Source organism: Phytophthora ramorum (genome assembly GCF_020800215.1).
Source record: "Phytophthora ramorum isolate Pr-102 chromosome Unknown Phyram_PR-102_s0014, whole genome shotgun sequence".
NCBI classification, from domain to species: Eukaryota; Oomycota; class Peronosporomycetes; order Peronosporales; family Peronosporaceae; genus Phytophthora; species Phytophthora ramorum.
The window spans coordinates 706,508-730,339 of NW_027150660.1; the positions used below are offsets into that span (position 1 = coordinate 706,508).

General features: G+C 54.2%; 3 protein-coding genes across 3 annotated transcripts; all 3 read left to right on the forward strand.

The window, feature by feature from the left end:
* Positions 1 to 11,980: 11,980 nt before the first annotated feature.
* KRP23_12143 (Tetratricopeptide repeat protein 30A) lies at positions 11,981 to 15,480 on the forward strand (the record flags this gene model as incomplete). The annotated part of the gene is made up of 6 exons (XM_067882724.1): positions 11,981 to 12,514; positions 12,601 to 12,885; positions 12,948 to 13,307; positions 13,407 to 13,648; positions 13,710 to 15,354; positions 15,439 to 15,480. The coding sequence occupies 6 exons, from the start codon at positions 11,981 to 11,983 to the stop codon at positions 15,478 to 15,480; spliced, it is 3,108 nt and encodes a 1,035-aa protein (XP_067739751.1).
* Positions 15,481 to 18,727: 3,247 nt separating this feature from the next.
* KRP23_12144 (uncharacterized protein) lies at positions 18,728 to 19,561 on the forward strand (the record flags this gene model as incomplete). Its single annotated transcript, XM_067882725.1, has 2 exons — positions 18,728 to 19,274; positions 19,344 to 19,561. The coding sequence occupies 2 exons, from the start codon at positions 18,728 to 18,730 to the stop codon at positions 19,559 to 19,561; spliced, it is 765 nt and encodes a 254-aa protein (XP_067739752.1).
* Positions 19,562 to 22,300: 2,739 nt separating this feature from the next.
* Positions 22,301 to 23,772, forward strand: KRP23_12145 (uncharacterized protein; the record flags this gene model as incomplete). Its single annotated transcript, XM_067882726.1, has 3 exons — positions 22,301 to 22,897; positions 22,963 to 23,250; positions 23,314 to 23,772. The coding sequence occupies 3 exons, from the start codon at positions 22,301 to 22,303 to the stop codon at positions 23,770 to 23,772; spliced, it is 1,344 nt and encodes a 447-aa protein (XP_067739753.1).
* Positions 23,773 to 23,832: the final 60 nt, after the last annotated feature.

The following is a 23,832-nucleotide window of genomic DNA, read 5'->3' on the forward strand; positions in this document are numbered from 1 at the left end:
GTCGCCGGGATGACCAACAATATCGACCGAGGGTCACTCTCACTGACGCACTGACCAACATAGTGACAGCACTGAATGCGGGACGCTCGGTGGACGCGCGTGGAGGATACCCGGAAGCGTACAACGACGGATATGATGACACCGAGGAGTATGGGCCGGAGTCTCACTCTGGCGATGACGACCGATACTCCGAAGGGTACTCGGACGACGGATACGCGTCGACCGAGGACCGAGGCCACGTGGCTGCTGCAAACGACTCTGAACGTCGCAATGCGGCTGAAGGAACGTTCGCTCGCGCCGACAACCGTCGGCCGAGGGCAAGTAACGGCCAACGCCCGTATGACCGAGACGACCAGCGCCGAAACTCCACCGGACGCGATAGGTCGACGCCAATATGGTCCATGCGCCGCCTGCGGAGGGACTCACCCATTCGGCTCACTACTGCTTTAAGCGATGCAAGATGTGCAAACAGGTTCATGATGCCGGGAAGTGTGAAGCCTTCCAAGAACTCACGAATCTCCTCCGAGCTAAGGTCGAGAAGAAGGACCTCTCGCCGGAAGTTGCAGGAACTCGTCTATGGGAGTCATTTAAACTAGGCAGCCCGCCAACTGAAACTGGGTTGGTCCCAATCGGGCTGCCACAGTTAGCCAAACCTGCGCTGGATGCGGACTATATGTTCGCATTCGCAGGTGTGAGCAAACGGCCTGATGACTTGAATATGGAATATGTGAAAACGACGGAAAATGTAAAGGAGAGAGGCGTAAGCCTCGGTGAGAGTGAAGTGAATGGACGACGTGTGGACGGAGACGGAGTGGAGCTAACCGATGCTTCGATCCTCAGCATGGCCAAAATCGACCATCCATCCCGAGACCTCGGCCAGACGATTAAACTGTTATCTGGCGAGAGAATGGGGTGGTGGTCATCCCAGCGCTATGACAAGAGGAAGCGATTGCGAGCCCTCGTCAATGGGGCTGTAAACGACTCGCGAACGAGGATTCTGCTGGACACTGGAGCGAATGTCAGTGTGATTTCCGCGTCATACGCGAAACGGTTGCGCTTGCGCGAAGTTCCAGATCACGGTAGGAGTCTGGAAGTGCGAGGAATTAACCCAGGGGTGATGGAGACCCGCAGACGAGCACTCGTTAAAGTCACGCTAGGCTGGGAGCGCGTGTACGAATTTGAAGTATGGGTTATGGATCACAGTGCAGGAGTGGACGTGGTCCTGGGAACAGACTTCATGATTCCAGCCGGAGTCCGGTTGGATCTGTTCCACGGTACTGCGAGACTACCGGATGAGGTAATGGTGCCCCTGGTGAAGTCGCAGAACCCAGCAGAGGCCGAGCCGTACAGCATGCAAGTGACTGGACGCCCGACCGAAGATTTGTCGGTCCCAGGGCGTGAGTGGCGAGAATTTAGGTTACCACGACGACGGCCGCCTCTGACTACTCACGATGTGTGGGCACGCCGGATTGGAAACCTGGTGCCCACTGTAACGAGGTCTCGACGAGGGCAGCCGACGATGGTGCGACTAACGAACGTGTCACCGAAGATTGCTCACTGCGCGAGACACGAATCGGTACTGCTGTGGGTGAAAAAGGGTGACCTGCCGCAAGGAGATGGATACACTCGTTTGAACTCCGCTAAGTATGAGGAGTGGCAAGTCCTGGCGTACGCGGAGTGTCGAGACGAGACTTTGTTCAGCGCGGGAACGCAAACTCTACGAACGATGGTTGGCAGATCAGCCACCAGCTGTAGAACGACGAGACTATCCGACACCTAGCGGCATCCTACCTCGACCATCCGACGACTTGGAAGGCCTAGACGAGGGCCAGATAACGTTCGCGAATAGGGGCACTGAGGAACCGACAGAACGAGACCGAATGCCGTTGACGACTTCGGTGCAACCCTCTGACGAACCCGTTGGAGATAGATGGGTCGACGAAGATGACGACTCGGTGGCGACCGACACCTCTGATGGCGCGGATACCACGTATACGAGTGAAGAGAATCTCCATCCCAGTCCTCGGTGATGACCCGGAGACCCGATTGGACTCTGCCTTCGTAGCAATGATGCATGAGATTACCGCGGGGGACGGTTCAGGTAGTGGGAACACCGATACCAATACGTCCGAACATTTAGCGAATGAGATCGAGTTGACGGACTATGCACACGAGTTGGCGTTCTTACCGGACCTGACCGAAGCCTCGGAAACGGTACTGGATTATTCAGGACCGAATGTTCTGAACCCGAGCGCGACAGCCCGTCAACAAGAAAGTCTCGTTGCGGTGCTGAAACGACACGAGAAGATCATGATTGCGAGTGGGAATGCTCTGCCACCACCGGCCTACGGTGTGGTGTGCGATATTGACGTACAGGGGCATCCACCCATCAAACAGAGAGCTCGGAGAACACCGCTCCGACACCTTCGGAAGCTGTACGAGCTTCTGAAAGGCTTGCTGAAAGCTCGTCTAGTGGCGTTTTCAGGACAGCCCATGGGCGTCGCCCATCGTGATCGTGCTCAAGAAGAATGGAGTTGATATTCGGTTGTGCATCGACTACAAGCTGGTGAATGCAGTGACGGCGATTATGGAGTACGCCATGCCGTTAGTCGACGACTTGTTGACCGACCTGGAAGCCTACCTATGGTTCTGCTCGCTTGATGCGGCCAGTGGATTCTGGGCTATTATGATGACGATGCGGGCCCGCAAAGTCTCGGCATTCGTCTGTGCACTCGGACATTTCGAATGGCTTCGTATGCCGTTTGGATTGAAGAATGCACCGATGATTTACCAACGAATGATTGACAATGCTCTGTGGGGTTTCGTCCAACCCAAAGGCGGCTGGCTCCACTTCTCGGAGCTTATGCGAACGGCCGAAGCCCACGCCGAGGTTGCGCGGACAGGGGTGACCGACCCTTCATCGCGACGACTCGAGGAGTCAACAACTCGGGTGACCAAATTCGAGGCCGACCGCGAATCCTCGGTCACGCTTGACGCAGTGAATGGGTTAGTGAACAGCCCTGTTGCCGACATGTTCTCCACCGGAGAACCGGATGAATCCTCGTTGGTGCCAGTGTTCGACCGACGGTCGTTTGTCGATGACATCTGTTTTGGGTCCGAGACTTTCGACGCGTGCCTGGAGACGCTAGACCGACTGCTCCAACGGTTCACCGAATGTCGCATTAGTGTGAGCTTTACGAAGAGTATCTTCGTCCAGCCAAAGGTGGATTTCCTGTCACACGAAGTCTCTGCAGAAGGTATTCGAGCCGACACCAAGAAGATGAAAGCAGTGACCGAGCTGCCATTCCCTGCTTCAAAAAAGGGGATGCAGTCTTTCCTCGGTGCGCTGAATTATTACAGTCGATTCATCCAGGACTTCGCAGTGTATGGAGCAGCTTTGTATCAGTTGAAGGACGAAGACTTCACGCCTAGTGGCAGCCTCTCGGCGGCCAAAGCGAAGCTTCGCGGCGCTCCAACAGAAGGTTGCAGAGGCACCGATCCTCCGGCACTTTGACCGAGACAAGGAGGTGCATGTCACGTTATTCGCGAATGAGTGGGCATTGAGCTCCACTTTGATGCAATACCATGATGACAAGCTGCACCCGGTTCGATTTTGTGGCCGAGTCCTCAAGGACGCCGAGATGAACTACCACCCGGCCGAGAAGGAGGTCTTAGCGCTACTGCTGGTGTTGAAAGTGTGCTACTCCCAGTTGGTGGGTCGGACCATCCACGTCTATACGCGTTTTTCGACGCTCGAATGGGTGCACAAATCCAAGACACTGTTCGGTCGAGCGACCCACTTTGCGGTTATGTTGTCCCCGTGGCACCTGGTGGTCAACCGAGTCAAGGAACGCGATTGTACGTTTGCTCAGCTTCTCCAAGCTGGCCTCACAAGCTTCGTGGAGTTGGAAGACTCGTTGGCCCCAGTTACACCGCCGACGAAAGGGTCACCTACTGCTCGTATGGACCCCCACTTGCTTTATGCCTGCCTACCGAGGTCCTATACCGGATTTGTGATGTCGTTCGATGGTTCGGCCAAGACCGAAAAGAACGGTGGATATGGCAGTTGCTCGTGGATTTTGTGGAAATTACCAGAATGGACTGTAGTGACGGCTGCGAGTGCTTATCTCGAGACCACCACGGTAAACCTCGCTGAGTATGCTGGAATGAACAACGGCGTCTCAGCTGCGCTCGAACATGGAGCCGAGGATTTAGTCATCGTGGGAGACTCGAGACTCGCAATCCAGCAGTCCCTAGGGGTGATGGCATGTCGAAAGGAGTCTCTGATGGTTCAACTGAATCGTCACCGAGAACTCACGACCAAGCTGCGGTCGGTGAAGTACTTGCACGTGGTCCGAGAATTCAACGCTGCAGCAGATTCGTTGGCAAGCGAGGCTCTCAGCAGCAAAGAATCCAGCGTAGCTTCGACCGAGGCTAGGAAATTAGAATTGGTCGAGCTGAACCGGATCGGAGAGGTCATCTATGAACCCTCAGTACAGACCACGGCCGAAGAGAAACCGACAGTCAGCTTCGCCCGAGCCCAAGTAGCCCGTGGGATCTCCCGCGACAGATCTTTTTTCGACTTTGTGCGGGACGAACCCGACTACCTAACTGCAACAACCAGACACCAAGCAAAAGCGAGGAAGAAACGAGTCCAGTTTGCAGATGAAACGTCGGTGATAGAGCCGAATGGTACGGCTGAGCGAGACGAAGCGAATGGTGTGACCACCGAAGCTCAGAGTGAGCTGAGAGCCGAGCAATCGAGCAACGAGGGAGACCCTGGCGCTCCAAACGCAGAAGACGTTGACCCTGTGGTTATACAGGAAGAGCGCCGGAGACGAATCTCCGCCGCCCAGGATGAAGAGCTGAGATGGTCGAACCTAAAAGCGGTCCTCCGAGGCAAGGAAACAGACCTAAGCTACAGAGCAGCCAGAGACGCTTGGAAGATGGCCGACAAGTTCGTGCTTAGCGAGGATGGTGTACTGTATTTTCTTGGAACGAACCGTCGGTGGGGCAACGAACGCCGAGAGGAGACAACGATGCGTCTAGTGGTGCCCACAACGATGATTCAGGAAGTACTACGGAGTTGCCACGACTCGTTGGAAGGTGGCCACCAAGGTATCGGTCGAACGTACCACCGAGTCAAATCAGACTATTTTTGGATTGGACTATATGCAGACGCCGAACGACACGTCAAGTCCTGCCCCGACTGTAGTTCGAGCAAAAGTCCGACCACAGTTCCGAGGCTATTCGCCAGGAAATGTCTTAGCAGAGCGACCGTTCCAGATGGTGTCGATGGATTTCGTCATACCGTTACCGAAGTCTCGTCGGGGCAACTCAGCCCTACTACTGTTCCAGTGCGCGTTCACAGGATTCGTCATGGGTAAAGCTATGTCAGACACTACCGCTCTGAGGGTCGCACAGGCTTTCGAGGAATGCGTGTACCGAAGATTCGGAGCACCAACTCTGATCCGACATGACCGAGACCCTCGCTTCATGAGCGAGGTGTTCCAGGCCTTTGCAGAAATGATGCAGTCTCGGTCAAGAGCGACCCTGAGCTATCGGCCGCAGGCGAACGGACAGCAAGAGAGGTCGGTGAAGACGGTCATGCAATCGGTGCGGGTGTACGCAGAAGACCCGCTGCAGCAAGACTGGGACGAGATCGCGGAGCGATTGATCTTCGCTATCAACAACTCTCAAGATGGCACCCGGAAGGACACTCCGTTTTACCTAGTTCATGGGTGGGACGCACAATCCACGCTGCGAGCGATGTCGTCGTCACTCAAACGAGGATTCGGAGGCCAGACTGACGCATTGGCATGGCGCCGAGAAGTGAACCGGCAACAGGAAATCTCGTGGAAAATGGCAATGGAGTACCAAAGTGTCGAGAAAGCTCGGAGGGCGAGAGAACACAATGAGTCGCTGGAGCGACGTGAGAGAGCTGCAGTACCGAATGTCGACGAAAACGAGACTTCTGACGAGTCACAGGTGGAGACGGGGGCAACATCTGATCCCACTGTCGAAGGACCGAGGTCTCTGTTCCAACCCGGAAGCAGAGTTTGGTTGTATATGGAACGAGTCAAGCCAGGGTTGACCAAGAAACTCGCCCACCGATGGCATGGACCATTCAGGATCAAGAAAAAGATCGAAGAGTTTGCGTACGAGTTGGAATTGCCAGACCGAAGTGGGTATAGGTTCTACCCGGTGGTGCACGTGTCCCGACTCAAGGCCGTCGACGAATTTGGAGACCGACCGAAGAGTCGGTTAGCACCTGAAGTGACCGAGGATACGAGACTGGACTTCGACGAGGAGTTGTTGCCTGAAGATAGCTGGGAGCCAGACCAGCTCGCTGGCGAATATGAGGTAGAAGCCATCCTCGATGACCGATCCCCGCTGTCGACGGGCACTAGCCGCGCTGTCCGAGAGTTCAAGGTGAAGTGGATTGGGTATGATGAGCCCACGTGGGAGCCTGCCTCAAATTTATCATGTGGCGGGCTACTTTATGATTATCTGCGGACTCGGCGCAGCGAACGACGATTGCAGATGGTTCAAGTCGCTGACGAGAACTAATCTGGAGAGCTACCGAGAGTTGAACTGTCTACGGGGGTGATACAGCCCGTAGCAACAGATGAAATTTGCTACTGTATCAAAATTGCGAGTGACCGACTATTGATTGCTACCAAGCCTCTGACGAGGCCTGGTTGCGACGTCGGTTGACGAATGAACTGCCTGCGGGGATGATGCAGCCCGCAGTGACAGACGAAAACTGCTACTGCATCGAATTTGCATATTTACATGTGACGTGAACGATTTTCGAATGGAATTGGATTAAATGGAATTACTTGGAGCTCAAGAACTGCCGCTACGGATGACTACGGGCTTCGGACGGCACACTAGCAGCTTGAGGAACGAACGGAGAAAATTAGTGAGACCAGACCGAAGCCTAGACCTCAGTGGTCGACGCGATGTTAGCCAAAACATCCAGATCCGACCCTTGAGCAGTTGCCGGCTCGTCGGCCGGTGCTGGGACCGAGGAAGTGACTTGGAGAAGACTCTGAGACGCCTTCATCTTCTCCCTCCTGGCTCGGTCGACCAGAAGCACCACCGACAGAAGCTTGGGCAGCCCATGGAGCCGTCACCGACGCCGACGGCAACGAAGGATCCACCATCAAACCCGACACCACCTCCGCCTGAGTCATCCCTCGGGGCACGAACATTGGCACCTGAGGGTTGCATGGGGCGAACGTGGTGTTGAACGGGTGGCTAGCCGGCGCGTCGACCCAACAATTGCGCCACGGCTGCCTGTCGTCCAACGTGGCGAGCTCTCCGAGCCAATCTTCTGACGCCGGAGCCCACTCAATTACCTCGAACGAATATTGGAGGTACGTGGGCTCCAGCAAGAACTCGGTGATCGACTCCCGAGGCTTGCCGGTGCGCTCGATGCACCATTCCCAACAGCGGTAAAGCATCTGTTGGCGAATGCGATCAGCACGGAGGTTACGGGCCTTGTTGTACTCGGTCCAGGCGGCACGGAGGGAGACGACCGACGGATCGGTCGCTCCAAGCCTCTGTGCCTCGCTCCGGAGAAAAGTCTCAACGGCAGCTACCTGGACCCAGTGGCGCCGCTCCCACAAAGCGAGACCGAGGTCTGCTTTCTCCGTTCGGTCGGTCGAGACGCCTTGGAATTGGCGCCACATTTTCACTGTGCGCGCCAACCCACTTGCGCGAATCGAAATCTTGGACCCCGGCGGATTCTGGTCCAGCCCGAATAGGCATGGGACCTCCGGCATCTTCTGGCGCACTTGCTGCCACGGATGAGCCGGATTAGTCCAATCCGCCAGGGCCCGGATCCCAGCAACCGAGCACGGGGACTCGACGCCCTTTGCAATAGGCGGAGTCACGCTCTGGTTCTGGATCTGGCACCAGGCAGTTTGTGCGCCTGGTGCCGTGAACCCAGGGGTCAAGAACGGGTTCGCCAGCATCGAAAGACGCTGGGAATCCACGCTCCCGGGGACCGTCGGCACGGCCGGAGCGAACGAGTTCGGGTCCGTGCCTGGAGCGGTCGACAGCGTGGCCGTGACCTCGGTGTGCGCACGACGCGTCACAGACCGAGCCGCCGAAAGACGTGCGCGTGGCTGGCTAGCCGACGCTGCAGAAGGTCTCGGGGGCACCCGCAGCCGACCCAACCGGAGTCGCCGGTGTTGGAACCGACGAGACCGAGGGTGGCGCCGAAACTGGTGGGCCGACCGAGGTCACCAGAACGGCAGGCGACGACCAACTCCACTGACCGGACTCGGGGCAATGACACCACCACTGGTGGGAGCCACCGGAGGTCTAGGAGCCTGGGAAGCCTCGGACGACTGGCCAGAGCCGAGGATGAAATCGTCCGAAGCCTCCAGAGTCTCCAGAGCCTTCATCGAGCGCAAATTGGCCAGCACCGAGGCACTGCGCGACGGGCGACCGTCATGCCGCGGTGGAGTAATCACCGGCGACGAAAATGGCCCGGACGCAGGAACCGCAGCCACCGGAGCTTCGGTGACGACCTCCTCCCCCGACAAGTCAACGACTTCGGCCGAAGATGGAGGCACCGAAGAATCCGGGGCAGGCGTATGCGCCGGAGAACCAGGTGACGGCCCCGCCGAAAGACTCGGTGAGGGTGTGGGGGTCGACCCAGACACGGGAGATGACACTGGAGTCGACCCAGAGGCGCCCGAGGGTCCACCTTGAGCGCGAGCTCGAAGGTTGACCGACGGTCGGCCCAACCGCTTGCCAGCGGGAAGAGCCGACTTCGACAGTGAGCTCGGAGAAGAGCTGCGCTGTCGGAGACGCTTGCGCCGGTCACGCCGACGCCTGGAGACCGAGGGATGAGCGGCAAGTCGTCCGACTCATCGCTGTCATCCCCGGCGCCGGCAGACACCTCGGCTGGAGCCTTGGTCTCGTCCGCCAGAGTCCATGGCAGCATCGGGGCTGTCCTCCGAACTCTCGGAGGACGAACTCCGGCTGCGCTTGGAACAAATGCTCGGAGGCGACAGCCCGAGCAACTCCCAGTCGATGTCCTCTGAGGTGATACCTGACAGAGGAAACATGAAGAGTTAGAGGATGAGAGACGACCGAACAAGTGGAGACTGAAGACTTACCAGCAGAGGCAAGGACCAAGGTATCCACGTCCAAGTCGTGGGCAGCCGAGTGACGGCGCAAGACGGAGTTGGCTCGCTTCAGGCTCGCATTTTCCTCTTGCAGAGCCTGCAGCTGAGCCGGAACCGCACCCGCAGAGGCTTGAGCAGCCGCAGCGAGGTCGCTCCGAAGCTTGGCCAGCTGCGCCGTGTAGGCGACGAGGCCAGCTTTAAATCGCTCCCGATCCTTCCGGATCAGTCGCTGAGCAGCCGCCGCCGAAGTCTCGGCAGCCTTGGCGCGAGCCGACAAGCCTGCCACGATGTCGGCGTGGTGGCCGAGAGCAGCATTCGCAGCGTTGTGGTGCCGGGTGAGAGCCACGTGATCTTGGCGGAGCTGACGCAAGGCATCCATGGCCTGGTTGCTGTCGCTCGTCGCCTGGGTGCAGAACACCTCGATCTTCTCACGCTGTTGCACCTCTGCGTGCAACCGATCCTCTGAGTCGGCGCACTGGGCCTGCAGCCGAGCGATCTCATCCCGCAGAGAGATGATCTCCTCGGACTCGGCGAGGGAGAGCCGAGCAGGTGCAACAGCAGCCGACAGAATCTCACCGAGATCTGTGGCGCTCTCCAGCCGACTGTCCAGGACAGAGTCGACGCGTCGTGGACGCTGGCGCGCAACGCCGACGACCAGGTGACCCAGCTGCAATAGCTGCCGCTCGATGGACGAGGGTTCCGAAGGCTCGGCTTGAGCACTACGGGGTAGATCACCGCCGGTGGGGTCAGTTTGACACCCAACCGAGACGCTGTGGGTCGTCGGCGACCCCGGCGGTGTCGAAACAACCGTCGGAGTGGCGCCAAGGAGGTACGCCAACACCGGGGAAGACCCCGGTGATGACGGAGGCGTGGGTGGGGACGAACCCTCTGCACCCTCGCCAGCAGCCATAGGCGTGGCAGTCGGCGACCGAGGAACGGTCACCGAAGCTCCGGCGGAGCCAGAAGCAGCGGATGGAGTGCCGCTAGCATCCTGTGAACGTGGATTAAGATGGATACAAGCACCGAGAGGTCAGGCAAGGTTCAAGGAGCATGAAGAAGAAACGAGAAGCAGGAAACGAACCTCTCCGGATGCATCAAGGGCATGAAGGGCGGCGGCCGTAGCTCGGTTGAGCAACGGCGAGCGGCGAGCCATCAGGGCGCGATCAAGAGGCGCCGCGACGCGCACTACTTGCGGAAGCTTGCGTCGAGGCGGGGGCAGTTGTGGCGTTGGGTTTTGGTGCCGAACTGTCACGGTTTGGCTGACGTTGCACCTTTCAGTGAACGGCGACAGAGCGTCTTGATTGGCGGGTCTCATTTCCCGCGCTATAGTGACCTAGGAACAATAGTGACCGAGGTCTCGGCTGGGTCTAATAAAACCCCGGCCGAGGTTAAAAGCCTCGTTTGTACCCATTTCGTGTCGTACCCTCGGCTGTGTAGAGCCGGCTATACGATTTCCCACAGAGATCTGTTTACACTTGATATTTGTATAGAGATATAGGACTAGCCAAATGATGACCTACAGAGGCTCCCAGAGCTGTAGGATAAGAGAAATAAATCAGCAGTCTTCCCCACAAGCCACCAAGGGTCAAGTCCGTCTTCGGTAAGTCTAGCTAGCTTGTCTTAGGGTCTGGATACGCTCGGCTGCGTGGGATGCCTGTCAGCGAGCTTGAGGTACATTGAACCGAGAGTTTGTTGCTGGTCAGTCCAAGAGATAGGAGTGGCCGAGAGTTAGGGGCGACAAGGAGTGTCGGTCCCTATATATTGGTGGAACCCGAGTGTTCCCAAGTGTATTTCACTACCCGCCGAGGTTACCCTCGGCAAACCCGTATTAGGCGTGACTGCCGGTACCCTTACTTCTGAGGGACTGCGGGGGTTCGCGCGAAAGCGCAATATTGCATTCTAGCCCTCGCTCGTGGCTAGTAGTGCAGGTTTTAAGGTTGACCGAACTCAACCTTGGTATACAGAGGCGCTTACAACCAACCCGGTGTAAGGGATCGTTCCTGGTCTTCAGGTGTTGATCCAACGTTCGCTGACCTTTCGCGAGGGAAGCGTGTGTTGTTGGTGGGACTCATACCGTTCGGTAGTGAGATTTTCTGCGTGTTCCTACACGACACAACGATCCTGCGACAGAAGAAACCTAGACGTAGTAGCGAAGGCAGTGTGAGTACACATTAACGAGTAGCCATCTTCAAATGCAATTAATACGTACGGCATCATCTAGAGTTGAAATTGGTCTTCTCTTTGCAATCCATGCGTCCACCAACGTGATGTGCTCCATCACGTTGGATGCCTGTCGACGTAAGAGTCCTCGAGAGGCTTGACCACACTGCACTTTTGCGCTCAGTGATAACGCAAAAATACTAGCCTTTGTTCCCGGCGTGGGTTGCGCCATCTCAATGGTGGCGTCTTCAGGAACCGTGAAGAGACCGAAGATCGCCACAACAGCGCCCAAGCTGCATTCGTCGAGCCCCACAAGTAGATTATGGCCTGCTACCGCGTCCCACGCGCGCTCAGCCGCTGGTCGCTGGATACCGTGGGCTCCTGCGTCTTGAAGATCGAAGAGACTTTCTCGCATCCCGCATCGTATCTGCACAGGATCCAGTGGTGAAGATCTACGTGCTGGCAACTAGCTCTAGCGTAGGTTGCTGTCGGCCTCCGTTCAGTGTCTGCCCAATGCATCGCGGTCCTCCCAGATATTATACTATCCTGTGACAATTGATCGTCCTAAAAATTCCAACCGCCGTCCTGTAAATTCCGCCCACCAGTAAATAATACAGTTCACAATTTCTTATTATCGCGACCACCGCATTCTACCTCGTGAACGTGACAACGCCATGGCGTTTCACGAAGCTTTAGCGCTCGTCGAGACAAGCGATGACATCGACAGGGACAGTGCGACGTTCCCTCCGCTGGCAGAGATCGACAAGCTCTTCGACACCATGCTTGAGTATTTGCCGGAAGAAGCGAAGAGCCACGGAAAGGGGAAGACGCAGGGTCCAACAACGAAGAAGGGAGAGAGGACGACACGTGTTCGGAGCCCCGCCAGTTCGTCGACAGTGCTTCAGCGTCGAAGGAGGGCCGAGATTTTGTCGTTGAGGCAACAAGCAACGGAGTTACAGAAAGCGTTGGACCAAATATTGAGTGGCGGCGAGGCTAACCCGGCAATCCTGACACTGAACGCGAAGACGTATGCTGACGCGAAAGCTCGAGGACAAAGACTGTCTCTATGGCATCGGTGTGCGCTTGAGCAGTATGAAATGAGGAACAAGTCGCAAGAACTGAATCGTCAACTCAAGAAAATTCTGTCCCAGCAGAGGAACACGTCCAATTCCTTGCGCAGGATTCTTCGGAGACAATCTCTCGCCCAGGTCAGTTTGTCGAGCTTCACCAATTATTTTTGGAGTTTTAGCTGTCGCGCTTGATATGTATTCTAATCGTTGCTCCTTGATTACAGGACATGAAGTACTTGATGAAACACGAGTCACCAGAGCACTTGTTTGGACCACTTGCAGACAATGATGTATCCAGGAGCATGGCACAGCTTGAGCACGCAGTGGATTATATGTACCAGCATCGGACTTCAATGTTGAGTTCGGCTCCTTCTCGCTCAAGTCCTGTGCAGACTAGCTACAGAGAACAGCGCAAGGGTGATGTCGTCGAGTTCATCATAAGCACACCGATGAGTTGCTCCATGGCTGATGCAAGCAACGTAATTTTGACGTATCCCACAAAAGACGGGGTGAGTTATGTATGCCTACGTTTGGTACTCCCAGAAGTCTAACTTTGCAACTGTTTCCGCAGACACCAACGAGGCAAAAGATGGTGGCATTAACGCTACATCATCTGGACAAAACTCTGCAGTTCGAGAAGCTGCACTGCATCCGCAGATTCTCTGAGCCAGGGAAAATCACATTGGTCTACTCCGACATTCTGCTACTGCGTTCGAAAGGGCTGAGATTTTGCTCAGATGGTTACACTAGTATCGTGCCGCTACCAGCCGACCCACTCCGTACGTGCGTCATGCACTCGGTACTCAAGCGGCGCATTGTCAAAGATGCCAGCCACCAAGCTCTTTTCGCGAAAGATGTCGCTCTGGGAGCGTTGAGTAAAGCCATTCGACTCTTTTGGCAGTCGGAACAGTCCAGGCTGGCCGATGAAGCTGTTCGTATCTCCGGGGAGTCTAGCTATGCCATCCTGTAGAGCGACTCTCCTGGGGGGGGGGGGGCGTGGCCTAATCGCTAACTTCCGTTTGGAACGAAGCACGTGACCGCACGCTTCACCGGAGCTGCGTACACGAATTCCTCGTCAATGTTCCAGACGCAAGATGGTGCTGGCAGCAGCTACACGTCGACGATCTACGGGTTCATCCGCGACCAAAAGTACGAGGAAGCGGTTCGGATTCTTCAGATCGAGCTGGAAAACCACCCGCACAGTCGCGCGGCGCTCTCGTTGCTGGGCTACTGCTACTACCACATGCAGCTCTTCCACCAGGCCGTCGGGATGTACGAGCAGCTCTGTGCCAACTACCCCGAGGTGGACGAGTACCAGCTCTACCTGGCGCAGTCACTGTACAAATCCGGCCAGTACGACGCAGCTCGAAAGTGAGCAGTTCGCACAACGCGTGCACTTGCTGAGAGCGGCCTCGTACTACGAGCAGAACGATATCAAGGCCTCGTGCTCCGTGCTGGAGGAGTGTCTACCCGATGACCCCACGACTAATGTGTTTGACGGGGCCATTGAGTACAAGGAAGGCCGCTACGAGGCTGCGCGTGCCAAGTTTGCAGACGCGCTCAACATCTTGGGCTACCAACTGGACCTGTCGTACAACATCGCGCTGTGCTTCTTCAAGATGAAGCAGTACGGCAACGCCATGAGGCAGATCGCCGAGATCATTGAGAAGGGCGTGCGAGACCACCCCGAGCTGAGTGTGGGGAGCAAGAGCGAGCAGAATGTCGACGTCAAATCTGTGCGCAACTCGACGGTCTTGCGGGAGACTGCACTGGTGGAGGCGTTCAACCTCAAAGCAGCGATCGAGTACGAAATGAAGAACTACAAGGGCGCTCGAGACGCGCTGCTGGACATGCCGCCTCGCCAGGAAGAAGAGCTGGACCCGGTGTCGCTGCACAACTTCGGGCTCATGAATATGGACGTGGATCCGAACGGCGGCTTCAAGAAGCTCAACTTCCTGCTGCAGAACCCGCCGTTCCCGGTGGAGACCTTCTCCAACTTGCTCATTCTGTACACGAAGCACGGCTTCCACGACCTCATGGCCGACGTGTTGGCGGAGAACGCTCATCTGACGTTCCAGCTGCTCTCGAAGGACTTCTACGACTTCATGGACGCCACCGTGACGCTACAAACGTCGCCGGAGGATGCCTATCGCAAGTACGACGAGCTGGCCATCAAGCACGTCGAAGGGCTGCGCAAGTTGACCAAGAAAATTCAAGACGCGCGCCTTGCACAGTCCAACGAGGACATCAAGACGTCCTTGAAGGCCTACGACGACGCGCTGGAAGACTTCATGCCCGTGCTGATGGCACAGGCCAACATCTACTGGGAGCGGGGCAATTATACGCAAGTGGAGAAGATTTTCAGACAGACGGCCGAGTTCTGCTCGGAGCACGAAGCCTGGAAGCTGAACGTGGCGCACGTCTTCTTCTTGCAGGGAAACAAGTACGAGCAGGCCATCCAGTACTACGAGCCGTTCGTCAAGAAGCACCAAGACAACCTGCTCGACGTGCAGGCCATCATCCTGGCCAACCTTTGCGTCTGCTACGTGATGAACACGGACAATGAAAAGGCCGAGGAGCTGCTGCGCTCCATCGAGCGAGAAGAGGAAGAGGAGTCGAGTCGCGACCCGGACAAGCGGCTCTTCCACCTCTGCATCGTCAACCTCGTCATCGGCACGCTCTACTGCTCCAAGAACAACTACGACTTTGGCATCTGCCGAGTCATGAAGAGCATGGAGCCGTACCATCGCAAGCTGGGGCCAGACACTTGGTACTACGCCAAGCGCTGCTTCCTCGGCCTGGCACTCACGCTAGCCAAGCACATGACCACTATCCGCGACTCGACCATGGACGACATCCTCGAGTTCCTCGATTGCGCGGACCAGCACGGCAAGGACATCTTCACTACTACTGCAGCCGACCAACGGAACGCCGGCATGACGGGAAACGATGCCATTCAGCACACCATCAGCTACGAGGTGCGTCTTGTGACTGCACTCGGTGGTTCTATCATTCTGTCGTAAGCTTGTTGATTGCTTCCTTGGTGTTGATATCATGCACAGGCTCGCATTCTGAAGCGCACCTTCCTCAAGCTGCGCTCGTAGGCTCTGCTGTGAAGCTCAACAAGTGGGGCTCCTTGATTCGGCAACTACGCTTTTACTCAATGACTGCTGCTTCGCTAATAGTTTTGACTGCACGATTCATGTGCAGGTTTGATGAAACACATTAAGATCAGACACGGCCAATAAAAAGAAAGTTGAATTGTGTTGAAGTTGCCTAGAAAGTGTGAAACCACGAACTCGTACCCACTCGAAGATAACCGGAGGGTCGTCATCAGCATGCAGGGTTTCATCGTGTAGATGCATTTCTTTCGTCGCTCCTTAGGACGTCCTCCAGAAGTACGTGGCCTTCGTTGTCCAACTGGCGAGCAGCGCAAGGTAGCCCCTTGTTCTTCTGCTCTTCTTCCCACTGCCGTCCTTCTTCGGACCGCTCTTGTTGTTGGGGGTCTTGAGGCGTGACATCTATCCTTCCTTTTCGGCAATGGCGACTGAGCACCGAGCGTGCGGGGCTCTCTCTCGACTTAACGCGAGCTGCTCTCGTTAGAAACCACTAAAGGTCTGCTTGACCCCAGGTTAGTTGTACACTGCTTATATAACCGCTTGTTACCACGAGATTCTAGCATCGCATAATGCTACGAACTCCAATTCAATGGACGCCGCTTTCAAATTATGAAATTAACACGAGTACTAATACGGGCCGATAGAGACTCAATGTAACTCGGTAAAGGCCAGTTGTGTGCTGAAGTCGTTCGCTTGGTTTTGTAGATGCCCCCCATTACCCCACACCTGTCGACACTTCCGATTTTCGTGTTTTTAGCGGGCATCTGTTTATATTATACAGGTAAGCCGCATGGTGTACGCTTTAGCAGACTTGGTTTGTACCTGGAGCAACCTTCAACTAACGCAAGGGTAGTCTCTTGGAGCTCAAGACTTCGCCGGCACTAGCCCATGGACTCGCTGAGCATTCACTCGTTCGAGAGAACAACGGGGACAGCGGCATTCGCTGTCGTGTGTACATCTCCCATTGGTGTGTCTCCCCAAAACTCAAGGATTTTGCGTGAGATTCCAGTGCGCGACGAACGGGCGGCTTCGCGATGTGGTTGAAATCTGGCGGAGCAAAACTGGTCGCGATCGTTGAGGTAGGTGAGTTTGTGGCACAGTTTGGTGACACAATTGGTGGCTCGTTGCTCGGCGGTGCACGTGCCGTTTCAACCAAGCTCGTCACGTTGCTGGAGCACTTTGACACGCCACACTCTTGGTCGTGTGACTTCGCTGTCATTCCCATCTTGGCGTGCGCCTTGCACAAATCTTTAATCTGCCTGAACTTTTGGCAGTTCGGCACGCTGCAGCGTCGACCACCCCCGTGAACGAGGCATAACCGTCGAGACTGTGAAAGCTTCTCGCACCCTTCCACTGAACAATGCCGACCACCGCCATGCTTCACGCACAAAGCTCGAGTCTGAGCGAGCTTTCCGCAGCTTGGGACTCGGCAGCGCATGCCTCCCCCGTGGCCCTTGCAAAGTCGCCCAGACTGCGCCCTCTTGTTGCATCCAGGCTCGCTGCATTGGGTAGGCTTGCGGGAACTCGTTGATTTGGTCATGTGTGGTGTGCTGGAGCTTGCAAATATTGGAATGGAATTCGATTCAGATTTATAAAGTGTGTATGAATCACGACTCGTGATTCGGAGATTGGGGGGATTACGCTTAATTTACTCCAGGGGGGATAACCTTTATTCGCTCCGCGTGAACAGCTCAGCCTTCAGTTTTGATTGATTCACAGCCCTAAAACCTATAGCGGCATTTAGATATAGGGTACAAAGCTGGGTCTAGATTTCAAAATCGAGGTCAAAGTCGACTGAATCGCAGCCGTTATTGCGCTACGAGTCGCTTTACAAACGCATTCCTGAGGTTTCAGAATTGCGGGAAACGGGTTGCTCTTGAGGAGCACTTCTGGGGGAAATACACATGGGTTTACAGGAGAAAGTGCAAATATAGTAAAAACACATCCATAGATATTATAACCAGGTGCTCAAATCGTTCAAGCCAATATTAATTTACAGAGGTAGTTCGTCCTCGCTTCTTGCCACGCTCGCTTGGCTTGGATGACAATATAATATTTCACAGGTTAACGATATACTCCTGATAAGGTGCTGGTGTCGCGAATATGGTGCACCGACCTCGAACTTGGTGGTGTTGTCGGCTCTGTATTCGTACATTACGGTCGTAGCGGTGCCACGAGCAATCTCCATACACGCAGCTACAAGGTCTCGGGTCCGCTTCCCCCTAAAGAGCCCTTCTTCCTTCGATATGGTCATGAACTCGAAACACCGTACGACAAGCCCTTCTGACCTGGGGTCAGCTCTCGCATCTTGGTGTTTGACCCGGACATGTTGCTAGCGAAGTAAAAGTTGTAATGCACGTACAACGCACTAAGGAACAGTGTTGTGGCTGTCTTAATCTGATCGGATAAAAACTCGAAGAGCTATTGCCATTTGTGTGGCATGTTAATAAGTGTTGGTCCAACCTTCAATGACGAGTACAATATGCTGCATGTACTTGGTTTAGCGAGCGAGAATTTTTTTTCACTACTGGCCGGGTACGTGACGTGCAATTGGCACAAAAGTCGTCACTCGCGAGGGCACACTTTGAAAAAATGGTGTCGTTGATGCCGTCGATGGTTTAGGCAGCTATGGTTAGACACGGTACACGTATAAATGGATTCTAACTGTGATCCCGATGCATCCAACAAAATAACACTCTAATAATAATATCCGAGGGGATACAGTGTGCAGTATGGTGGACGCTGGCGAACTTCTTGATGCTGTGCTATTTGAAGCACCCCCTCCCCCGCTCCACTTGCGCACTTGTGAAGGGATTTCATCGATGTGTTGGCCAGCTTATGAATTCATGAAATCAAGGAATCCGGTATCATTAAGGTTAGTGAAAGGGTTAATGTTAGCCCTTTCGTGCGCCTAAGGCCCAGTCTCAACCGGCCGCATGCGGCCGCACCGCATCGCACAGTTATGTTTCATGCGGCCGCATTGGTTGAGAACGAAAATGCCACCGTATTTGGTGCGTGCCCCACCCTCAGCCTGCTGTTCTCGTGGATATCTTTTTTTCAGCTCACTTCTGAAACACCCGCCGCTGAGAGAAGCCTTCTACCGCACAAGGAAGAAAGTGTCGGCACTAGAAGAGTGAATATGCAGGAGAATGCAGCGGTGAGTGATGTGGACTGCGATAACGGGAGTTTGTTGGTACTAATGCAGGGGGTCATTATATCTGGATAACCATCAATGCCGATCAACCAAAACGCGCAGACCCTGGCCATGCCGCAGCAAAGCCCAGCGGGGAGGTTCATGGGCATGAGTCCTGCTCCAGGCATTTTGCCTCAGCAATCAGCTCAATCAACTCCAGTTGGATGGGTTACCTCGTCCATTGGCCCAGCCAGCAGCCCCCTTATGCCTCGCAACCTGCAGGCAGATCTCGCTCGAGTTCAAACAGCTTGGCGCTCCAACGAAGAAGGCTGCGATAGTTCTGACGACAGCGACATTGATCTCCCGACAACGACTGTGACGGACTATACAAGCTGGTGTGCAGATGCGATCAGGAAGGAGTGTACACGCAGGAAGCTGAAGGTCAGGTCAAAAATGAAGAAGGACGAACGCATAGCAATCTTGAAGCAGCACGATGCTGCTCAAGCAGCTATGGACGGCATCATGCTAGGCGATGCTGGTCTCACAACGGGCACCAATGCTGTGTCCAAGCGAACGAAGCACTGTCCATATAGATTGATTAATTTTCTGTTCTCGGACGAGTTTGCTACGCGCTACAGCCAAACAGGTAACTTCTATATTTTTGAGTTAGATATCGTTCCTTACGATGATATACTGACTCGTGGATTTGTTTTAGGTGATACCGCTTCACGTGCTGCTCTGGATAGCAAGCAGACCAACGCGAAGAGCAATTTCTGGCAGGAGGTTCGCGAGTCTTATGTGCACATCTTCCCGAAGACGCACGAGAGGAACCTGGTGATGTTTGAAGACGAACTTTTCAGTGGCATTGATCCTTCAGTGACTAAACCCCACCCACCTGAAAAGCTGTTTGCAATGACAAAGGAGCTTACCTAAAAGTACTTTGCAGCTGAGCAACGGTTTACCAAGTCCGGCCAGCACGAGAACGAGTTCCGTAACTTCGTTGAGAACCAAGGTGCTGTGCTTTATCTACGAAAGTGGCTCAAGGTACGTCGCAACGTTCGATTTACCTGCTGGTGTACATTTCTAATTCATGTCTGCAAAATGGTCAATGCAGTTGAAGCCGGAGTTCATAAACTTTGTCAAAGGAGGACTCTTCGAAGATGACGAGTTAGATACCTTGGATTCTGAGTCGCAGGAAGGCAACGGGGCAGCTCCAACGTTCAACAACAAACACCGCAAAGGATCTGAAGCTATAGAGAAGGTTGCAGCTGCGTTGATGACCTACGTCACACACAGGAAAACGGAAGCAGAGCATGCCCGCGATTCAGAGCGCGGAGCACTGAGTCAAAGGTCCCAGTTGCTCAACATACTGGGTGATATCCGCCGGCATTTAGGTGATATTGACAAGTCAATAGTCGCAGCCGCAAATGACGATGAAGCAAAGGATCGTTTACTAGAAGATCGTGCTGTATTGCTGGAGGAGCGGAAATCGTGCATTGAAAGGCTCCGTACCAACACAAACTAAGCATATCATCTCTTGTAACAGGAACCATTGGATGGATATTCTGTCTTATTTATCGTGATTCTTCCTCTCAAGGTTGTAAGATGGCCGGTGCAGATCTCTAGAGACTATGTTCTGAACAATGATGCTCCGGGTTGTTTCATCTAGTAGCTGGATAGTTTCTCTGCCGTCTACCTCGAATTCAGTTTGAGCATATGATAGATCTCTGCTGCCATTCCACGTGCGCAGTTCTTTTCGCATTGCTTTTATAGTTGACCGCATAGTTTGTGGGGACTCCATGACACGCTGGTCAATACAAAAATTGTGCAAACGCATACAAGCGTGGATGACATGAGGTGCCATCCGGAGTAAAACACACAGAGGGCGCTTTAAAATTCTCCACTTGTTGACGAGGAGCCCGAACGCCATTTCTATGCGGATCCGACATTGGCTGAGAAAGAAGTTGTAGTCATCTCGATCTGGTCTATTCAACACTTGAGCTTGATTAAATGGGGTCGAGACCGTTCTGCTCTGTGTGTAAGCGTTATCAGCAACGACAAAATAAGGTCCCCGTATTCGAGCAAGGACTTTGCAGAGCGACCACTGCTGGAAAGCCACCGAATCGTTCCGTCCACCAGGTGCACGACACGCCATTGCGGTAAACCGGCACTGAAAATCCGCACAGGCTTGTACGTTCAAACCGTAGCGCTGATAGTGTCCCGAAAAAAACGAAACAACCCGCCCACACTCAGATGATCGTGGCACCCGAATCGGGCACAACCACCCGTCAATTGCTCCAATACAACCGGGAATTGCCCAATCCGTACTAATCGAACGAAAACTCGCTGCTGCTAACTCCATAGAGTTGTCGCTTTGAGGAAAAACCATTGCCAGGGCGGTACAGTTATTCAGTGCAGCCAGCACTGCATGCACGATTCGATAAAATCCGGCTCGACTAGTTCCAGTGATGACACGAATGTGGTGAAAGCTGCCACCAGCAAGCCAGCTGATACAAGTCTGCAGCATCCCAGCAGGAGAGACAGGAGGCTCACCTAGTGCTCGTCGAGCCGATTGAAGAGGGTCAACAACCAATTCCGCTCCAATTAACGAAACCAGCCTCTCAAATCCTGCGTAGCTCATCCGATAATATTGCTTGAACTCTCCTTCCAGCAAAAGCCTCTGGGCGTGCGAGTTCCAGTCCATACGCCGACGAACAACCTGCATAGTGCTGGGCTCCGCTTGTGTGGCAATGGCCAGGACTGCGATCACTACAGGAAGAATAACTGCACAGAACTCATCTTCTTCGTTGATAGTCGATATACTGTTGTTCATGGTAGCGGATGTCCAGCAATGACAAATATGCAGCAAGGGCAAAGTGAGTTAATAAGACGTTGAAGCTGTAGCAGCTGAAGCACTGTGATTGGCAGGTCTCCGTGCGTCCCCCACCCTAGCTGTGCGGCAACTTGGACGCATGCGTCGAAATAGCCGCATGACCGCCTTTTTTTGCTCCGCGACGCATGCGGCGACGCAGCAAGTAAGCCAATGAAACGAGAGTATTTGGCCGCATGCGGCCGCATGTACCGGTTGAGAATGGGCCTAACGGATGATATTAATAGTACACAATAAATATATTAGCGTGTAGTTTGATCGTCGTATCACATGAAGTCACGACAGGTTCACCCCACAATCGTATGACCCCGTAAACTACAGTATTCAGTCCGCGGATGGTACATGTATGTTCTTCGTGCATATGTTTGTTATTTCCACTACAGATGTCCCCGACAAATGTGCAACTGCAAGCAGCAATTTACCTCGCACAGGTAGTACAGATGTGCATGGGATTTGAAACAGGTCGGGATGGGATGTACTGAGGTAGATGCAACGTGGAGGGAAAATGTCGCGATGCGGGAAGCTTCTAGCACGTGGAAACAATAAATTCATAGTAACTTAATACTTTCGCATCTATATGGCACCTGTGCGAATCTTGCAACCTCGCAGTCTTTATTGGTCCGACCTTTGCAGATTTGGCGGGGACGCCTGTACCGGCAAAGTCTGAAGTAAACACCGAAGCGCACAAACACTGCCGAATAACTACGGTAGCAGTAAATAGACTTGCAGGTTGCGACCTGCAGCCTCAGTTCACAATTTCTCATCGTCGCAATCATCTGACGATGAGCTTCTTACATCGTGAGGGCGACAACTTTACGACGCTTCACGAAGCTTCAGCGTTCATTGACCCAAGTGGTGATATCGACATGAACAGTGCAGCATTCCCTCTATCGGAAGAGATCGACGAGCTCCTGGGGTCCATGATCGAGTACTCACCGGAAGAAACTGAGAAGGGGAAGACGCAAAATCCGACAATAAAGAAGAAGAAAAAGACGGTGACGGCGAAGAAGAAGAAGAAGAAGAAGCGTGTGCGCAGCCCCGCCAGTTCGTCGACAGTGCTGCAGCGTCGTAGGAGGGCCGACATTTTGTCGCTCAGGGGTCAAGTAACGGAGTTGCAGCAAGTTTTGAACGAATTGTTGAGTGGCGGGGACGCGAATTCGGCAATTCTGAGATTTAACACAATTTTGAAACTGAAGACGTACGCCGACACCAAGGTTCCAGGGCAAATGCTGTCTCTATGGCATCGGTGTGCAATTGAGCAGTACGAAATGAGGAACAAGTCGGAAAAACAGAATCAACAACTCAAGAAAATTCTGTCTCAACAGAAGAATACGACCAGTTCCTTGCGCAGGATTCTTCGGAGACAGTCACTCGCCCAGGTAATTTCTTCGAGCTTCACGTATTGACCTCGATATGCATACCCACCGTTGCTCCTTGATTACAGGACATGAACTACATGAAACCCAAGTCCCCGGTGACTATACGTGAACCACTTGCAGACAATGATGTATGCAGGAGCATGGCACAGCTCGAGAGCGCAGTGGAGAACATGTACCAGTATGCTACTCCACAGTTTGAAGTGGGTTCCACTCCTGCTCTCTCAAGTCCTGTGCAGACTAGCTACAGGGAACAACGCAAGGGTGATGTCGTCGAGTTCGTCGTGAGCACACCGATGCGCTGTTCCATGGCTGAAGCTAGCAACATGATTTTGACGTATCTCGAAAAAGAGCGGGTGGGTTCTGTATGCCAATGTTCGGTACTCCCAGAAGTCTAACTTTGCAACTGTTCTCTGTAGACACCCGGGAGCAAGCCCAATGCGTTGCAGATGATGGAACCGTTAACACTACACCATCTTGACGACCCCCTGCAGTTTGAGAAGCTGCACTACATCCGACAGTTCTCTGAGCCAGAGAAGATCGCATTCGTCTGCTCCGACATCCTTCTACTGCGCTCAAAAGGGCTACGATTTGGCACCAATGGTATCACGACTGTCGTACCACTACCAGCCGACCCACTCCGTACGTGTGTCGTGCACTTGGTACTCAAGCTACGCGTTGACAACGAACCAAACAAACAAGCTCTTTTCGCGAAAGATATCGCTCTGGGAGCGTTGAGTAAAGCCATTCGACTATTTTGGCAGTCGGAACAGTCCAGGCTGGCCGATGAAGCTGTTCGTATCTCCGGGGAGTCTAGCTATGCCATCCTGTACAGCGACTCTCCTGGGGCGTGGCCTAAGCGCCTAATTTCGTTTTGACGAAGCACAGACCACACCGGACCGGAGCTGCGGAACACCTGATTTCGGTCTGTGACGTGA